At 46.8% G+C, this 16,553-nt stretch overlaps 1 protein-coding gene across 3 annotated transcripts in view; it reads left to right on the forward strand.

Moving 5' to 3' along the window:
• The window catches only part of RYR3 (ryanodine receptor 3), a 547,436-nt gene that overhangs the window by 352,598 nt on the left and 178,285 nt on the right, over window positions 1–16,553 (forward strand). For all 3 annotated transcript variants that reach the window (XM_080659255.1, XM_080659256.1, XM_080659257.1), the window contains exons 32-36: window positions 2,172–2,337; window positions 9,026–9,112; window positions 9,470–9,696; window positions 11,209–12,004; window positions 14,077–14,277. In XM_080659255.1, coding sequence (XP_080515381.1) covers window positions 2,172–2,337; window positions 9,026–9,112; window positions 9,470–9,696; window positions 11,209–12,004; window positions 14,077–14,277 — 1,477 coding nt within the window. The remainder of the gene's footprint in view (window positions 1–2,171; window positions 2,338–9,025; window positions 9,113–9,469; window positions 9,697–11,208; window positions 12,005–14,076; window positions 14,278–16,553) is intronic.

Here is a 16,553-nt window from a genome sequence, read left to right on the forward strand (position 1 = left end):
AGAATTTTAGTAATTCATTTATGTACAACATGAGGTGGAAAGAGTTGAAAATTGCTGCTAAAGACTATTGTGAGGATTGAAAGAGATAATACATAGAAAAATGCCTAGAAGAGTGCCACAGCCCATGCAGTCAATAGACAATAACTACTTCTATTACAGCTAGTAGCCCTGCGCACAAATCCATGCACCAGTAGGTCGCTGCCGCCCTCCTGTAGTTCTCTGCCCACTGCCCCACCCTCTTTTAGCTCCCCCACACCCCCCTCATAGCTTGCTGCCCTGACCCCTCCTGTAGCTCTCCACCTTCTGCTTGCTTGCTGCCCTGCTCCCTCCTGTAGCTCTCCACCACCCGCTTGTAGTTTGCTGCCCCACCATCCTGCAGATCCGTGATCTGGTCGTTACACAGTCGGTCATTACACCTCGTGGCATAATGGATAATTAGCATATTTCTCTCTTATTATAAAGGATTACTGAACATCTACCATGTAATAAGACCCAGAGTAGATGCTATAAGCAACACCTGGTTCAGGTTGACAAGGAAAGTATGTGAAAGTCATTGACAGCCCAGACTTTCCTTTTCAACCAGAAAATCAAAAGGCAGACGTACCCATCCTAGTTGGGTTTATTGCTCTAGTTTGCTGGCTGTGCCTTGCTGGCCATGATTTGTCTGAGCCTCAGTGACAGTGTTTATTGTGAAAACTAACTGACACGTTAGCACCTGGAATAAGACCCAGTATATGGTCGGTGCTTAGTAATTCTTCTTTGTCTCACATAACAAGAAATACAGTGTCGATCTTCAGATATTTTTTGGTATTTCAATTTTGGGCCCTTCCCAAATTGAGGGCTATGAATCTCACCACTTCAATACATTATTAATTGAATTCAGTAGTAGTAATCAATGTACTCAGTCCCTAATCACTAAGAAGCAGTAGTAACATGGCTGCGGTTTAACCTTTATGGAAATCTAGCAATGGCTGTAATTCATTGAAGGAGCACTTTGCACTGGCCCTGCCCGAGGGCATTCACATGGAGGAACAGCCCAGTGGGGGCCCTAGAAGAGAGGAGGGCAGACCTGATTATTGGGAAGTGGCCATGAAGTGACTTACAAAGGGGATTTCCAGCAGGGGACGGCATGGGGGGTGGAGGAGGGAGCGTGGGCAGGGAGTAATAGAATTCTAGAGCTGGAAAGAATCTTGGAGAATTCTAATCAAACCTTGACTTTCCAAGGTCAAATCACATTGACCATAGGATGTTTAAAGGGGCTTCCCTTCCATCAGGTACAGACTCACTCTCTTGTTTTACCTGAGAAAAATCTCTTTGTGTTATTTCAAGTGACCGGCTTCCTCAGAGGATGTACCCCAGGACTGGGTGTAGGAGGAGACCCAGTCAGCTGTCCAGTGCCCACAGCCATTGCAAAGGGCTCAGGAATCACCTTTGCCCCTGTGCCACTTCTCTAAACCCACCCGGGATTTGAAATCTTACAATTAAGGAAGCAGGCTTTGGAGACTTGATGGTGCTTTTGTTATTATAGTTGGCTTTTAAATCTACATAATGGTGCCTACCATAAAGATTACATTCTGCAGGGTGGTGACAGCTAGCGGAGAAAGGCACTCTTTCCCAGCTGGTAGTTAGGGAAGAGTGTGGGCTAGAACTCCAGGGAGCTGTGAGAACATCAGAAACCAACGTGATCTACTCCACAAGTCTCCCCAGGCCCAGGCCTGCCATCCTGAGGAATGCAGCCCTGAGTGTCCAAGTACCCTGACACTGGGCTAGGACTCTGAACACAGAGTTTTGTTCTGGCCTAGCATGCCAATTGCCTATACAGTGTATCAATCTGCCTGTGGAGGGTATCCTCCTTATGCTTCCATTTCCCATCTCTAAGGGGAGAATACAAACATCCCATTCTCTGGTTCAGAAAGCTGGAGTGATTTTGAGCCAGGAAACAGTTCCCAAACATTATGCTTTCTGGACCAAAGTAGCCTGATAGACTTCCACATCCCTAAACTGAGAAGTTTGTGCCTGAGGAAACTGGGTTGAAGCTAGATGAATTAGTTTAAGAAAAAGAGTTATATGGGGGGCAAACTAGAAGGCCTGGGGCAGTCCATCCCTGAGTCCTGATTGCAAACGGCCCCAGTCCCCACTCTGTGCCTTTCTTTCATCTTTTTGGCTCCTAGTGTGAAGCGCAGCAACTGCTACATGGTCTGGGGTGGGGACATTGTGGCCACTTCCCAACGGTCAAGTCGCAGCAACGTGGACCTGGAGATCGGCTGCCTCGTGGATCTGGCAATGGGCATGTTGTCCTTCTCCGCCAATGGGAGAGAACTTGGCACCTGTTACCAGGTAGGGATGGCTTCTGGGGCCAAGACAGCAGTGTTCCTGTCTTGGGTCTCTGCTCCTCACTTGCCATATTCAGCATCCCATCTCAGCAGATGATGAGCCCATGTGGCCCATAGGCCATCTTAGAAAACAAAAAAGGAGCAGAGTGGCTTCATTTTGTCCAGAGAGGGGGAAAATGGGGGTAGGGGGATATATCATATTTATTGACTGATCAGATATACTGGTCATCTTTCTAGAAGATAAGAAGGTTTTTCCTTGGTGATGGTCTCTAAAGGTTTTTCATTTATTCCATAAATATTTCTTGTGCAATTTTTATGTTACCTGGGCCATACAAGATGCAAAGTTTCAGAGGTGAACAGAGGTACTCCTTGCTTTAAGAAACTTCTGGAATCTAATGAAAAAAAAATAAACCTAGGAACAAAATAGATCCAGAGACATGGAAGCATGCAACCAGCAGATGAATCTCAGAGGGAGGGTTGGGGGCGGCAGGAAGAGATTAACCAAAGAATTTGTATGCATATGTGCATATCCCATGGACATAGACAATAGTGTGGTGAAGGCCTGGGCAGGGGCGGGAGCAAGGAGGAGGGGATCAATGGGGGGGAAAGGGGAACATCTGTGATACTTTCAAAATTAAAAATAAAAAAAAGAAACTTCTGTGATCAAATATAGACCCATAAAATGGATTAATTTGCCAGGCAGGATTCACTTTGCAAAAGGTTCCTCTCATTCCCTATGGATTCCTTACAGGGTCTTTTCAATTATTTATGCATGTGTATAAATAATGTGCTTCCCTATTACATTACTGTGAGCTCTGATAGAACTACTCAGGAAAACCACCAGTTGTACACATGTAGGTTTACCTGTCATTAGCACAAGAAGCCTGTAGTCAATAATACTGTAATAACTACTTGTATGTATGGGGTCAGGTGGATACTGGAAATATCCAGGGGACCAGTTTGTAAAGTATATGATTGACAACCACTATTGCTGAACACATGAAACTAATTTAAAATAATATTGAATGTGAACATAATTTACAATGTTATTTAAAAATGGACAAAAAAATAAAAATATGGACAAAAATAAAATTACAAGATAATGGAAAAAAAGAAAAAGCACAAGAAGCCTGGTTTCCTTTAGGCAGGATTTTCATCCCTGAGGCCAGGTAAGCTGGAGAATGCCACATATTATATCCTCCTTTTGAAGTTTTGCAATGAACATTGACTTTGAGAAATACTTTAAAAATAGTCTGAGAAATGCTTGCCTAACTAAGCATTTCTCATGCTATTTGACCAAGAATAGTTTTTTTTTTTTATTTTTTTACTGTAACAGTTAGTAATATTCTGTAAGCCTAGAGTTCTACAGAGCACACCCCAGAAAGGCTAAGATAAGGAGTTAAATTTGTATTAAACCTTCTTGACATTCTGAGGATGGAATGGAGAGTCTCATGTATGTGTGGACAGTGTCATTCGACTTCAGAGAAGGAAGAGCTGGCCTCCTTCAGTAGTGGTCAGGAGAGTGTTTAGCATGGAGAAACCTTAATTTTGAAGCAAAAAAAAAAAAACAACTTCCTCTTGAAGAGAGAGGAATATACAATATACTAGGTTGAAAGAATGGCACAAGAAGCATTATGCAGATAGGGAAGCATAAGATATGTTTGAGGAACTATGGACAGACTGATGGGCAGACTGATATGGGACCTTTGTGGTTAGTGGTTGAGAACACCATTTAGAAAGGAGGTGTTATGGATAAGAAGTGAGGACGTTGCTGACCCAGGACAATGACATGCCCTGTTTAAGGAAGCTTAGCTAAGTACAGCTGATGAAAGCATCCCTCTGCTGTGTAAATGGATAAAGCCCTTTTTCTGGCTCGTGGTTGGGGAGAGGGCATCTAGAAAGGAGAGAGAGAGCAGCTTCCCCAAATCTGAAATGTTTGGCGGCTAAGAGCAGATGGGCCCATCCCTTTCGGGGATCCGGGGACAGCCTGTTGCAGCGCGTGAGACTGCACCTCCCTGGGTTCCCGGAAAAGGTGGGATCCTCACCACCACGCAGGTGGCACGGTCCAGCCCTGGGGCCCAACCAGCTGTTCCCGGAAAGAGACCTTTGGGAACCAGGCTGTTATTCTTCTAGTGCTTTCTCATGTTTCCACCCTCCCCCAAGTCCCCTGAGAAACTGCTTATATACATTAGTCTGTCTTCAGAATCCATTAGCTTTTTCCCATTAAATTTGAAATGAGTTTGACTGCAGGGTCCTCCCTGAGCTGCAGAGAGCTCTAAAGCATCTAATAACTTTTAAGGCTAGTTGGGCGTCGGAGGTCCCTAAATAAATCACTACCCGTGGCATTCAAAGCAGCGGCAACTAGACTTCCCATGATGTTGAGATGTTATAACAAAGAGCAGGCAGGACACTGGCTGTTTTTAACCTCCTCTTTCACGGTAGTTCCTGGGTGACAGTGGGCTGGCCACGTCTTCTCTGAGCTGTGTGTTGGCATCTATCCCCAGCCCCCAAACACCTGCCTCTACTTCGCATGTATAAACCCTGATTTCTGGCTCTGGGTCCCAGGCCTGCCTGTTGTCCTGATGAATGTTGCTGTGAATGAGAAGAGAGCCAGGCTCTGCATGGGGGGCGGGGGGGAGGGGGAAGAGGGGGCCTGAGGAGGCTCACACCCAGCCATCCCCCTTCTCATCACAGGCGAGACGGTGACGTGTGTGGCTGTGCATCTGGCCCCCTGGCAGCAAGATAATTGTTATTCTGCAGATGTAGCCATTTTCATTTTTCAATTACCTCGAAGGAGCAGGACAGCGATATTTATACACTGGCTCTTTATTGGGAAAGGACCAGTAACCAAAATAACGAGAGAAGGGTTTTCTCAAACAAAGTGTTTAGAGCTTCCCTGTTAAAGACTGCTAGGCAATTTGAAAACCTGTCTGCCCCACTTAATGTAATCACGGGTGAGATGGGAAATAAAATGTATGTTTAAGAGATACTGCTCCTTGGTGATTGACACCCCAGCCACCCTGCTCTGAGAACTGAGCCAGAGTCACGTGAGGAGGTAGCTTTGCATTCAGGCCAGTTCCCATGCCCTGATCTTTACACATGATTAGAAAGAGAATGGCTATTATTGCAAGGACACTGTAGATCAGCCAGGGACAAAAGCACCTTAAACACAAAGGGGAAACTGTCAGCGGTACTCCACCGCAGACAGAGTCTGGGCTCGCCATCCATTCCATTCAAATGTGAGCTAACCATCCAGAGTGGGAGTTCCTCAAGCGAAGAGGCCTGCTCTCATGTTCATGGCCAGGTCTCCTGCACATAAAACAGCCCCTGGCACCTAGTGAGTGCTTGCTAAACCTTTGTTGTCAAATTTCCCAACTCCACTGGAAAGCCACTGTATTGGTTGTTTAAGTGCTGCCTAACCAGTTACCCCCAAATTAGCAGCTTTTGGCAGCACACGTGTATTATCTCACAGTTCTGTAGGTTTGACTGGGATCTCTGCTCCGGATCTCACAGGGCCAAAATCAAGGTGTCAGCTGGCTGAGCTGGCTCTATCTGGAAGTTCTGGAAGAACTTGCATTCGCGTTGTTGGGCGTTGTTGGCAGCGTCCAGTTGTGATTGTAGGCTGGGCTTCTGAGGTCCCTGTTTCCTTGCTGACCTTCAGTCAGGGTCCCTCTCTGCTCCCAGAGGTGCCCACATTCCTTTTCCATGTGGCCCCTTCCATCTTCAAAGCCCTAGGAGCATGTGGGGTTCTTGTCAAGCTTCTCTCTCTGACTTTCCCTCTTACCCCAGCAGTGAAAACACCGGTTTCAAAGGGCTCCTGTGACTAGATTAGATTCTCAAGGATAATCTGTCTCTAGGTTAACTGGTTGGTACCCTTCCTTATCTCTGCAGAACCCCTCTTGCCTTGTGACATACACCATCACAGAGTAACGCAGGTGTCATGAAAGTCGGCTAGGATTCTGCTTACCCCACCCCAGTTGCCAGTTTTATCCTTGTGTACATCCATCATGATCCCACACTTGTGTGATCATCTTATTTATGTGACTGAAGAGAAACTTCCATTGTTCCTCGTGGTGGGAGCGTCCTCTGTGGGGTAGAAAGCAGCCTCCCCCAGGGCCTTCTGAAGCCCTCAGAGCACCTCCTTTCTGAGGGAGGTGTGAGGAGGCGCTGGCGCTTGGCTGGGTGGTTTGTGAAGTTTGTAGGGACCAGTCCTGAGGGACCTAATGTCATACCCTCATCTTCAGCCTGTAGCTCCCCTACTAGTGTGATAGTGGTCAGCACAGAGAACTTTCAGCTGGATACATTTCTCTCCACAAGAAGCACAGACTCAAGGGCTTATTGCTGGTGCAGTTGAAGTTTTCTCAGTCGCTAGAGCTCTGCTTCCTTCGGGCTGCAATGATTTGAGGGTCGTGCGTTGTTCTAGATGTCACATAACGGGTTTTGAGAAATCTGGGGCCAGTCCTGCTCTATGGCCAAGGTCACACCGGCATCAGATCAGAGTTTCCTAGTTCCATCTCTCACCACTGTAAACACAGTGTCTGGCATAAAGCCAGTGTGTGATGGGTACTAAATAATTATTTGTTGAATGTCCTTAATAAAGCATCTGTCACTGCTATTTGTTTTTACAGTTGTTTATCTCTTCCTATTTCCCAGGGGTATCTGGAGCATTGGGGATAAAGCAAATATTTGAACTTCAACTATGAGCCCACTGTAGTGTGCTAGAATGACCATGTGCGAGGCACAAGGCTAGGGTTTACAGTTTGGCCTGTTTCATCATAAGCAAATGATAGCACTGAGCCGTGCAATCCTTTAAGTCACAGCCATGAAAATGTGTTTTTATAAACTTTATGTCTTATTGTATTGATGAAGTTCATGATGCAAAGGAAGCCTGTAACAATCCTGACAGGAAGACAACTCACTGTATTCATCTCCGATGACTGCATAACAAGTTACCCTGAACTCAGTTACTTAAACAACACATGTTTATGGTCTCATGGCTTCCTGGGTAAGGACTCAGGCATAGCTTAGCGAGGTCCTCTCTCACGGTCTCTCACAAGGCGGCAGTCAAGGTGTCAGCCAGGCTGCGACCTTGTCTGGAGCTCACTTCTTCCCCAAGCTCCTGTGGTTGTTCACAGGACTCAGTTTCTTGCATTTGTGAATGGAGGCTCCATTCTTTGCTGGCTGCAGCCAGAGCCAGCCACTCTCAATGCCCTGAGATCCCCTGGAATTCCTTGTCACATGGCCTTCTCACAACACGGCAGTTTCCTTCTTTCTGTCCAGTCTGCTGAGATGGAATCAAATATAAAGTGACAGTCCTTTCACTTTTGCCAGAAACAGCACACAGGTTCTAGTGCAGGGGATTATACATGAGTGTGACTCACTGAGGGGGCACCTCAGGGTATGTCCATAGTACCCACCATCCCATAATTTGGTTTGCAAGAATCTCCTGATGTTTGAATTCTCTTAAAGGCAAAGGACTTCAGTGAGTAGAGTAAGAGTCCCATTTTCTCCTCCACTGTCTGATCAAAAGCCCTGCATCAAAGTTTGCAAATGATAAGTATAGCCCCAATGTCATAAATAAATCCACATGCCTCAACTAAGTGGCAGCTAGATAGTCAGTGAATCCACACCATTTAATGTAAGAACTACAACCTGAGAGAGAAGGGTATGGAGAGAAGTCCAGAGGAACCAAGGGAAAGAGAGATTTTGAGAGAGGAGGCAGACGGTGGAGGCAGCCCTCTGTCCCAGGGAAGTGCCTCACAGCCCTACCTGCAAAGTAGCGGTGCTTAAGTGAGGGTGCTTTTCTCACCAAGGGACATTTGGCATTCTTGGAAGACATTTTTGGTTATGCCAACTATGGTAGGGTGAGGAGCACTACTGACATCTATTAGGTAGAGGCCAGGGGTACCAAAAGATCCCACAATGCACAGGACAGCCCCAACAATGAAGCATTTCCAAGCCCCAAATGTCAACCGTCCCAAGGTTGAGAAACCCTGCTAGCCCTCCTGGGCTTGTCTGACCAATGTCCATTTGCCTTCAGAAATTACAGTACCTTCCCCTCCTCTGGGCCGGTGTCTCTGTGCTGTGTGAAAAGCCAGAACATGGCATTGTTCAGTGACCAAAAGCGGGCATTACCTTTGGTGGCAAGTTAGCAGGTCCCCGCTCTGACCATCCTTCTGAACAGTGGAGAAAGCTGTTGGCTCCATTCACCTGAGAGAGAAAAATGAAAGGACGTGGGATTGTTCAACCCAAGTTGAGGGAGTGAGAGAGTATTTAAGGTGGGAAGCAGAGACTATAATTACCAGCAGGCACCAGGTCTCAAAGAATTTCTGAGCAGTGTAGACCTACCAGTCCATGACCTTTCTCTCTCGTCTTCCAGCCAAAGTTAGAGTGGGGCACTGATTAAAACACCCAGTGACTTCGCCATCGGTGATTTTATCATTCTAGACCAGTGGTCGGCAAACTCATTAGTCAACAGAGCCAAATATCAACAGTACAACGATTGAAATTTCTTTTGAGAGCCAAATTTTTTAAACTTCTTCTAACGCCACTTCTTCAAAATAGACTCACCCAGGCCATGGTATTTTGTGGAAGAGCCACACTCAAGGGACCAAAGAGCCACATGTGGCTCGCGAGCCGCAGTTTGCCAACCACTGTTCTAGACAAACCTCTCCATTTGTTCTGGTTTCCAGGTGGAGCCCAATACCAAAGTGTTCCCAGCAGTCTTCCTGCAGCCCACAAGCACTTCTTTGTTTCAGTTTGAACTTGGGAAGCTGAAGGTATGTATCTGTCCCTTCATGGAATAATGGTTATGAAGGGGAAGGCACGTTGACCATTAGGCCTCAGAACAAGAGGGACTCTGTCACTTCTCGCTTCTCATGTGCCCTTCTCACTTCTCATGTGCCCTTCTCACATTCTCCTACTCTCACTTCTATTGGATGCTGAAAGAATCAATGCTTATATAACCCCTTAGGCGAGGTCTTACTTAAAGCTGGGAAAGGCCTTAGGGGTCCCTGGATATATTTGTTTCTCTTTAATTTATACTAACCCTGTTGGTTAACATGGGCCAACAGCTGAGAATCTCTGTATTGCACATGTGTTCTTCCCTCCCCCACATGCCTTCCTTCCTGGCCCAGACCGCATTGCCCCTGTCAGCAGCCATATTTAAGAGCGAGGAGAAGAACCCAGCCCCGCAGTGTCCCCCTCGGCTGGACGTGCAGACCATCCAGCCTGTGCTCTGGAGCCGCATGCCCAGCAGCTTCCTGAAGGTGGAGACAGAGCGGGTGAGCGAGCGCCATGGCTGGGTGGTGCAGTGCCTGGAGCCCCTGCAGATGATGGCTCTCCACATCCCTGAGGAGAACAGGTAGTGGGGGTGCCCATGTGGAGGGGCCAGCCTAGGGGGTGGGGAGGCAGAGCCTAGCAAGCCCAGAGGGGAGGAGGAGCATCCTCATCGGCCAAGGGCCCTGCTCAGTCAGCCCCAAGATGACTATTGGTTTCCCCAAAGCCTCAGTTTCTCTCCTTTCCTTTCTCAACTTTTGTTACTCCTTCAGAAACAGCAGAGTATTCGCTATGATATGCCTACCACAGGGCCTTCACTGCAGCTCTGAGTGCCTGTAATTAAAAATCTTAGTGTGACTCTTAAATATATGTTTATTGGTGGCAAGAAGGAGAAGGAGGTATGCCTAACTTGCTCAGAGATGAAGAATCAGGCTGCTGGCCTCCCCTCATCAAGGGGCACTCTTGGATGATAGCTTGGGTTCAATCTCAGCTCTATCACTTTCTGGTTGTGTGGCCTTGGGTAAGTTACTCATGCACTCCAGGCCTCGTCTCCTCATGGACACAGTGAGATCAATGTCTGCCCAAAGGATGTCTGGGAGAAAAAAAATGAGATTGTGTAGGTAAAAATATAGTATAGTTCTATGCATAGTAAGAATAAATAAGTTCTATTTTGTGGATATTATGACCCCTTGATCTCTTGGACTATAAAAATAGAGGGTGGAGTTTTTTGACACTTGCCCAGATCCCAATTGGGTATTCTGTTGTGTCATGGGCAGCAGCCAGACAGGCTAATGTAGGTAAGGAGCAGAAAAGACCAGCAGTCCACTCATGGGAGCCAATGCCAAGGGTCCTCAGATCCATGGTGAGGAGCAAAACTAAGTGGAAAATCTAAGCAAAGATCCAAGCCCCACCCTAGACCCCCCATAAATGAGGGAACATGACACAGACAAACACACCTCTAAAATCAGGAGGGAGAAAGTGAATTGATTATGCCAACTCATCTCAAGTTGGAAAATGTTTTTCTCTGTGGACAAGAGTGCGGTGTGTTTGTTTTCAGGGGAAGGAAAGCCCCGGGATGATGGCAGATTGGAGATTATAACGATGAGGTAGATGGTAGTTTGATGGAGGGCTTCAGCTACATCTTCTGAGGACTCTTCCATCAGGAAATAGAAGATCCCCTTGAGCCTACAACTAAGAGGACCAAGTCACCTTTGTCTTATACCTGAATGTTTCTTAGTGTTCATATTTGGGGGGGTTCCCTAATAAAGGAAGATTAATATTTGGTAAGCTAGTCTTGTTAAGTCCTATAGACTTTGGAAACCCTCGTAGTTAGATATGGTGAATTATCAGGAATGGGATGTGGACCAGAACTGGGAGAGGAATGATAATCAGGGAGAGGAAGTATAGCAGAGATGCCTTCATCCTTCTATGCCCTCTGCCTTCATTGGGTTGGGTGAAATCCCTGGGGATTCAGAGAGCAAGAATTCTGCTAAATTCTGGCGCGCGCGCATGCGCGCGCTGCGCGCGCACACACACACACACACACACACAAACACACCACACTGTACAGTGGAGTGGTTGATTGTCTCATTCTCAGGTGTGTGGACATCCTGGAGCTCTGTGAGCAGGAGGACCTGATGCAGTTCCATTACCACACGCTGAGACTCTACAGTGCCGTGTGTGCCCTGGGAAATAGCCGCGTAGCCTATGCCCTGTGCAGCCATGTGGACCTCTCCCAGCTCTTCTACGCCATTGATAACAAGTACCTCCCTGGCCTCCTTCGGTCCGGTTTCTATGACCTGCTCATTAGCATCCATCTGGCCAACGCGAAGGAGAGAAAGCTGATGATGAAGAATGAGTACATCATCCCCATTACCAGCACCACCAGGAAAATCCGCCTGTACCCAGACAAGTCAAAGAGGCACGGGCTGCCTGGGGTGGGCCTGAGAACATGCCTAAAGCCAGGCTTCAAGTTCTCCACCCCTTGCGTTGTCATGACCAGTGAGGAGCACCAGAAGCAGAGCCCTGAGATTCCCTTGGACATTCTGAAGACAAAGGCACTGAGCATGCTGACAGAGGCTGTGCAGGGCAGTGGGGCTCACATCCGAGACCCCGTTGGGGGTTCTGTGGAGTTCCAGTTTGTGCCTGTGCTGAAACTCATTGGAACCCTGCTGGTCATGGGGGTGTTTGACGATGATGATGTTCGGCAGATTCTCCTCCTGATCGACCCATCTGTGTTTGGGGAGCACAGTGGGGAGACAGAAGAGGGAGCAGAGAAGGAGGAAGTGACTCAGGTGGAGGAGAAGGCAGTAGAGGCTGGGGAAAAGGCCAGCAAGGAGGCTCCAGTCCAAGGCTTGTTACAGACCCGATTACCGGAGTCCGTCAAGCTGCAGGTAACTCGGGGCATCAAAGATCCTGCCCTTGGAAAGAGCTGGGGAGCGAGACAGTGGAGCCTAGTGATGGTGAGGCTGGGACTGTGGATACTGGCCTAAACCTGGAGGGTAACAGAGATGCTCAAAGTGCCCACCAGTCATGCTCATTTCTGACATGGAATATGTCTCCCCAAGCCAAAGTGAAAACACCAACCCTCGTCAATAAAGCACTTGCCTCAGAACTGTTTTTCTGGCACTAGTGATGGATTTGCCCTGGTCTTATCTCTTGCCCTGGTCTTATCTCTTGCCCTTTGGGGCTAACGGATGTATTTGTGAGATCCTGTCTAGAGAGGAAGGAGCCTTTGGCTGTGGAGTAAACCAAAGGAATTGACACTTAGGGGGACCACACTCATCACCAGCTCTCATTTGTATCCATGCTCTGATCACCAAACTAATGTGGACCTGTTGCACTCACATGTACTAGAAACTGCCATACAAGCCAAGGAAGAGAGGTAGGCTAATGTAGCAGTGTCTCCTTGGCATCACCTAGGAAACCTCAACATTTCTTAAAACATAGTCTTACCAGATGTAAGCTAGCATCAGTAAAGAACTGATGACAATAACATTTGTCTTCTAGGAATTGAGGAAAAATAAATGAAAATGAGGAGCGTAGAACAGTCTGCCTCATGAGTGAGCCTTGCTCGGGCATCCCTGAATTTCAGCTCCTGCTCCACCCTCCATCCCTTAACCACCTACATAAACTTGCCAAGTCACTAGCCCATCAGAGTCTTAGCTTTCTTATTTGTAAAATGTGGATGATAATATAGTAAAACATAGAATTAAAATGTATTTTTATAAAATACAGTATGAAATGTGTTTTATCATAAAATGTATTACCATCAAGTAATCCATCATTGGAGCTCTCTTATCCAATGTGATGGGATTGGTAGGGGGTCAGTTAATCAAGATATTAAATATGGAGGAGAAGCACAACAAATTTTACATATAAACCTTGAATGTTGTATTAAAATGTATAACTGTTCTAGTCTCATATAGGGCTGAGACCTTTCCTTTAATGTGAGTCTCTGGCTGGCACATAGAGCCCTCTTTTATGCATGGATGACACCTGTCATGTACCATCTACAGCTGCCAGTTCAAGTAGAATGCGTGCAGATTTAGAGATAATTGGAAAGCTGAGTCCAGAATGCTTCTAGACTTTTATGATGTGCCCCATTTTTTTTGTAGTTGTCTAACACCCAATTTTTAGCATTTTTTTTGGGGGGGGGCGCTTAACTTTTACAGACATCCCTTAGTCATTCAACTTAGTTTTCCTATTTCATTGATTCCGACAGTTTTTAATTAAATGTTGTAGTTGCATCACATGTGTGACTGGCATAAGCTTTGGGTCCTAGTTTGCCTGGCAGGAACGGAGGTTTGCAGATAGGCCAGCGACTGTGTACAGGTAGGCGAGAGCCCTCGCCACCCAGACAAATGGAGAGTGTCCATTAATCCCACAAAGGATTAAGTGGGGATAGGTTAATAGAACTGCTTTACTAAAAATATCAGGAGCATAGGGATTAGAGGAGATAAAGGATAGCAAGTGCCTGGCACAGTGTCCTGCGAACAGTTAGTGCTCAGGAAGGATGGCTATTGTTTCCCTATTGGTGTAAATTCTAATAGTGACAAGATTAGTAACAACAATCCTATGGAACTAATCACAGAAATGCAGTGCTTGTAAACAAAAACAGTGCAAGAGCCAGAGGATGTCAGGCAGGAGCCAGGCTCGCAGTGCAATTCAGTGGCAGGTTCTATACTAAGCTGAGGAAAACACACTTAGAAATGTTTTTTATCTCTGCAGAGAGATTTACTCTGTCTTTAGTGAGCTTATTTCTGTTGTTCTCCTGACCTTAATGGTGAAGAACTGGTCTCTGGATTCTGGTTAACTTGGATTAAGTAATAGCTCTGTTCCTACTGTGTGACCCTGGAGAGGTTACTGAAATCGCCTAAGTCTCAGTGTTACCATCTATAAAATGGGGATGCTAAGTGCTTCCTCCATAAAGCATTATTCGCATATATATGCACTTTTATTGCAGATGTGTGAGCTCCTCAGCTACCTCTGTGACTGTGAGCTGCAGCACCGAGTGGAGGCCATTGTGGCATTTGGTGACATTTATGTCTCCAAGCTCCAGGCGAATCAGAAGTTCCGCTACAACGAGCTCATGCAGGCCCTGAACATGTCTGCGGCCCTGACTGCCAGGAAGACCAAGGAGTTCCGCTCACCCCCACAGGAGCAGGTGAAAACCCCTTTCTGAGCTTCCATCCCATTCCTAAGGAAGAATGTGAACCCTACGGGCGCAAGGCACTTGAATCCTTTCTGTGCCTGGCAGCACAAAGCTGTGGGAAATGAAAAGACCCAGTGCACCAGGAGACAGCCCTTGTCTGACAACTGAGGAGCACCTGCCAATTATCTTTTGGGTGGGAAATAACCCTTCCCAAGCTGCACATAGGCCAGCGCTCTCTCCCTTCCTTTACATCTATGTCTCTCTCACTAAGTCAAAGTCGGCTCACTGTCAGTATGCAACTTGCACCCCAGCAAGGATCCACCACTTTAAAAATTTCAGTCCAATCTTTCCAGAAATCACTTCTCTCTATCAGAGATCAACAGAATATGGTCAGCGTTTCCCAACTTATGGGAGTAGGTGCACTATCCTCCTGGGCGCAGCTCATGATCCTGGCTCCTGGAAGGGCCATGTGGGCTCCCACCCTTTCTTGCCCCCTTCTGCCTCCTTACCTTCTCTTCTGCCTCCCCTGGGCCGGCCATCACTTCCTCCTTTAGCCTTCTAAACAATCCACTGACCAGTCACTTCAGACTCAATTCAGAAGCCTGTAACTCAATAAATTCTTCCCTGATATGTTAGCCCAGTGATTCTTGAACAGACATCAGAATCACCAGAGGATTAATAAAATACAATTTGCTGGTGCGACCTCTAGGGTTTAGTTCAGTGGGTCTAGTGCAGTGGTCGGCAAACTCATTAGTCAACAGAGCCAAATATCAACAGTACGATTAAAATTTCTTTTGAGAGACAAATTTTTTAAACTTAAACTTCTAACGCCACTTCTTCAAAATAGACTTGCCCAGGCCGTGGTATTTTGTGGAAGAGCCACACTCAAGGGGCCAAAGAGCCGCATGTGGCTCGCGAGCCGCAGTTTGCCAACCACTGGTCTAGTGTGAGGCCCAAGAATTTGCATTTTTAGCAAGTTCCCAGGTAATGTTAATGCTGCTGGTCTAGAAATTAAAAGAAAAGAAGGGACAGTAATTGCTGTCAAATGCAGCTGTCCCATCTGCCACCCCTCCCAGATTCCTTCTAGAGTATTCGTTTCTAGAAGGAATCTACCAATGAAGCTCTCTAAATAAGAATTTAATATCAGCAAAGCATGTGGAAGATTGAGATCAGTTTAGGGGAGAGCAATGCAAAATCACTTGGGAAATAAAATGCATAAGAATTAAAATTTTAAAACAGTGATGTGATTACCTCATCCTTCTGTAACCTTTGAAGATAGAGATTTTCAGTCATATGTACAGAAAGTAATCAGAGAGATGAAAAAACCATGCTTGGAAGATGGAACTAAATACAAGAGTAAGTAAAACTAAGATTAGTCAAATGATGGTTGGCAAATTAGCCAAATATAGTCAGCAAACCTTTCCCTTTCAAAAGGGCTTCATTGACAGGTACGACCTCCAGTAGAGAATTTGGCTCACCCCTCTTTTGGCTGAATGCCCTGAAGGCTGGTGGGTCCCTGCTTCCTAAGTGTTCCACTGGGGGAAAGATCTGTCAATACAGAAATTAATTTTCTAATCCTGAAAAGAGATCTTCAGGTCCTATTTTCATTTAATAAACAACCTATCAATATATGTTATTGCTATAATCACCATAATTTAATATTACAAAACAACCACACAAATTACTTTTTCAACCTATTTATAAATATTATTTTATTACTAGAGGCCTGGTACATGAAATTTGTGCACGGTGGGGGGAGGGGTGTCCCTCAGCCCAGTCTGCACCCTCTCCAATCTGGGACCCCTCGAGGGATGTGGGACTGCCCGATCCCTGGGATCAGGCCTAAACGGGCAGTCGGACATCCCTCTCACAATCCAGGACTGCTGGCTCCCAACTGCTCACCTGCCTGCCTTCTTGATTGCCCCTAACCACTTCTGCCTGCCAGCCTGGTCACCCCCTAACCATTCCCCTGCCAGCCTGATTGCCCCTTACTGCCCTCCCCTGCAGACCTGGTCACCCCTAACTGCCCTCCCCTGACAGCCTGATTAATGCCTAACTGCTCCCCTGCTAGCCTGATTGCCCCTAACTGCCCTCCCCTGCAGGCCTGGTCCCCCCCAACTGCCCTCCCTTGCAGGCCTGGTCCCCCCCAATTGCTCTCCCTGCAGGCCTGGGTCCCCCCCAACTGCCCTTCTCTGCAGGCCTGGTTGCCCCCAACTTCCCTCCTCTGCCAGCCTGGTCACCCCTAACTGCCCTCCCCTGCAGGCTTGATCGCCCCCAACTGCCCTCCC

The sequence above is a fragment of the Plecotus auritus genome (genome assembly GCF_963455305.1).
Source record: "Plecotus auritus genome assembly, chromosome: 1".
Lineage (NCBI taxonomy): Eukaryota > Metazoa > Chordata > Mammalia > Chiroptera > Vespertilionidae > Plecotus > Plecotus auritus.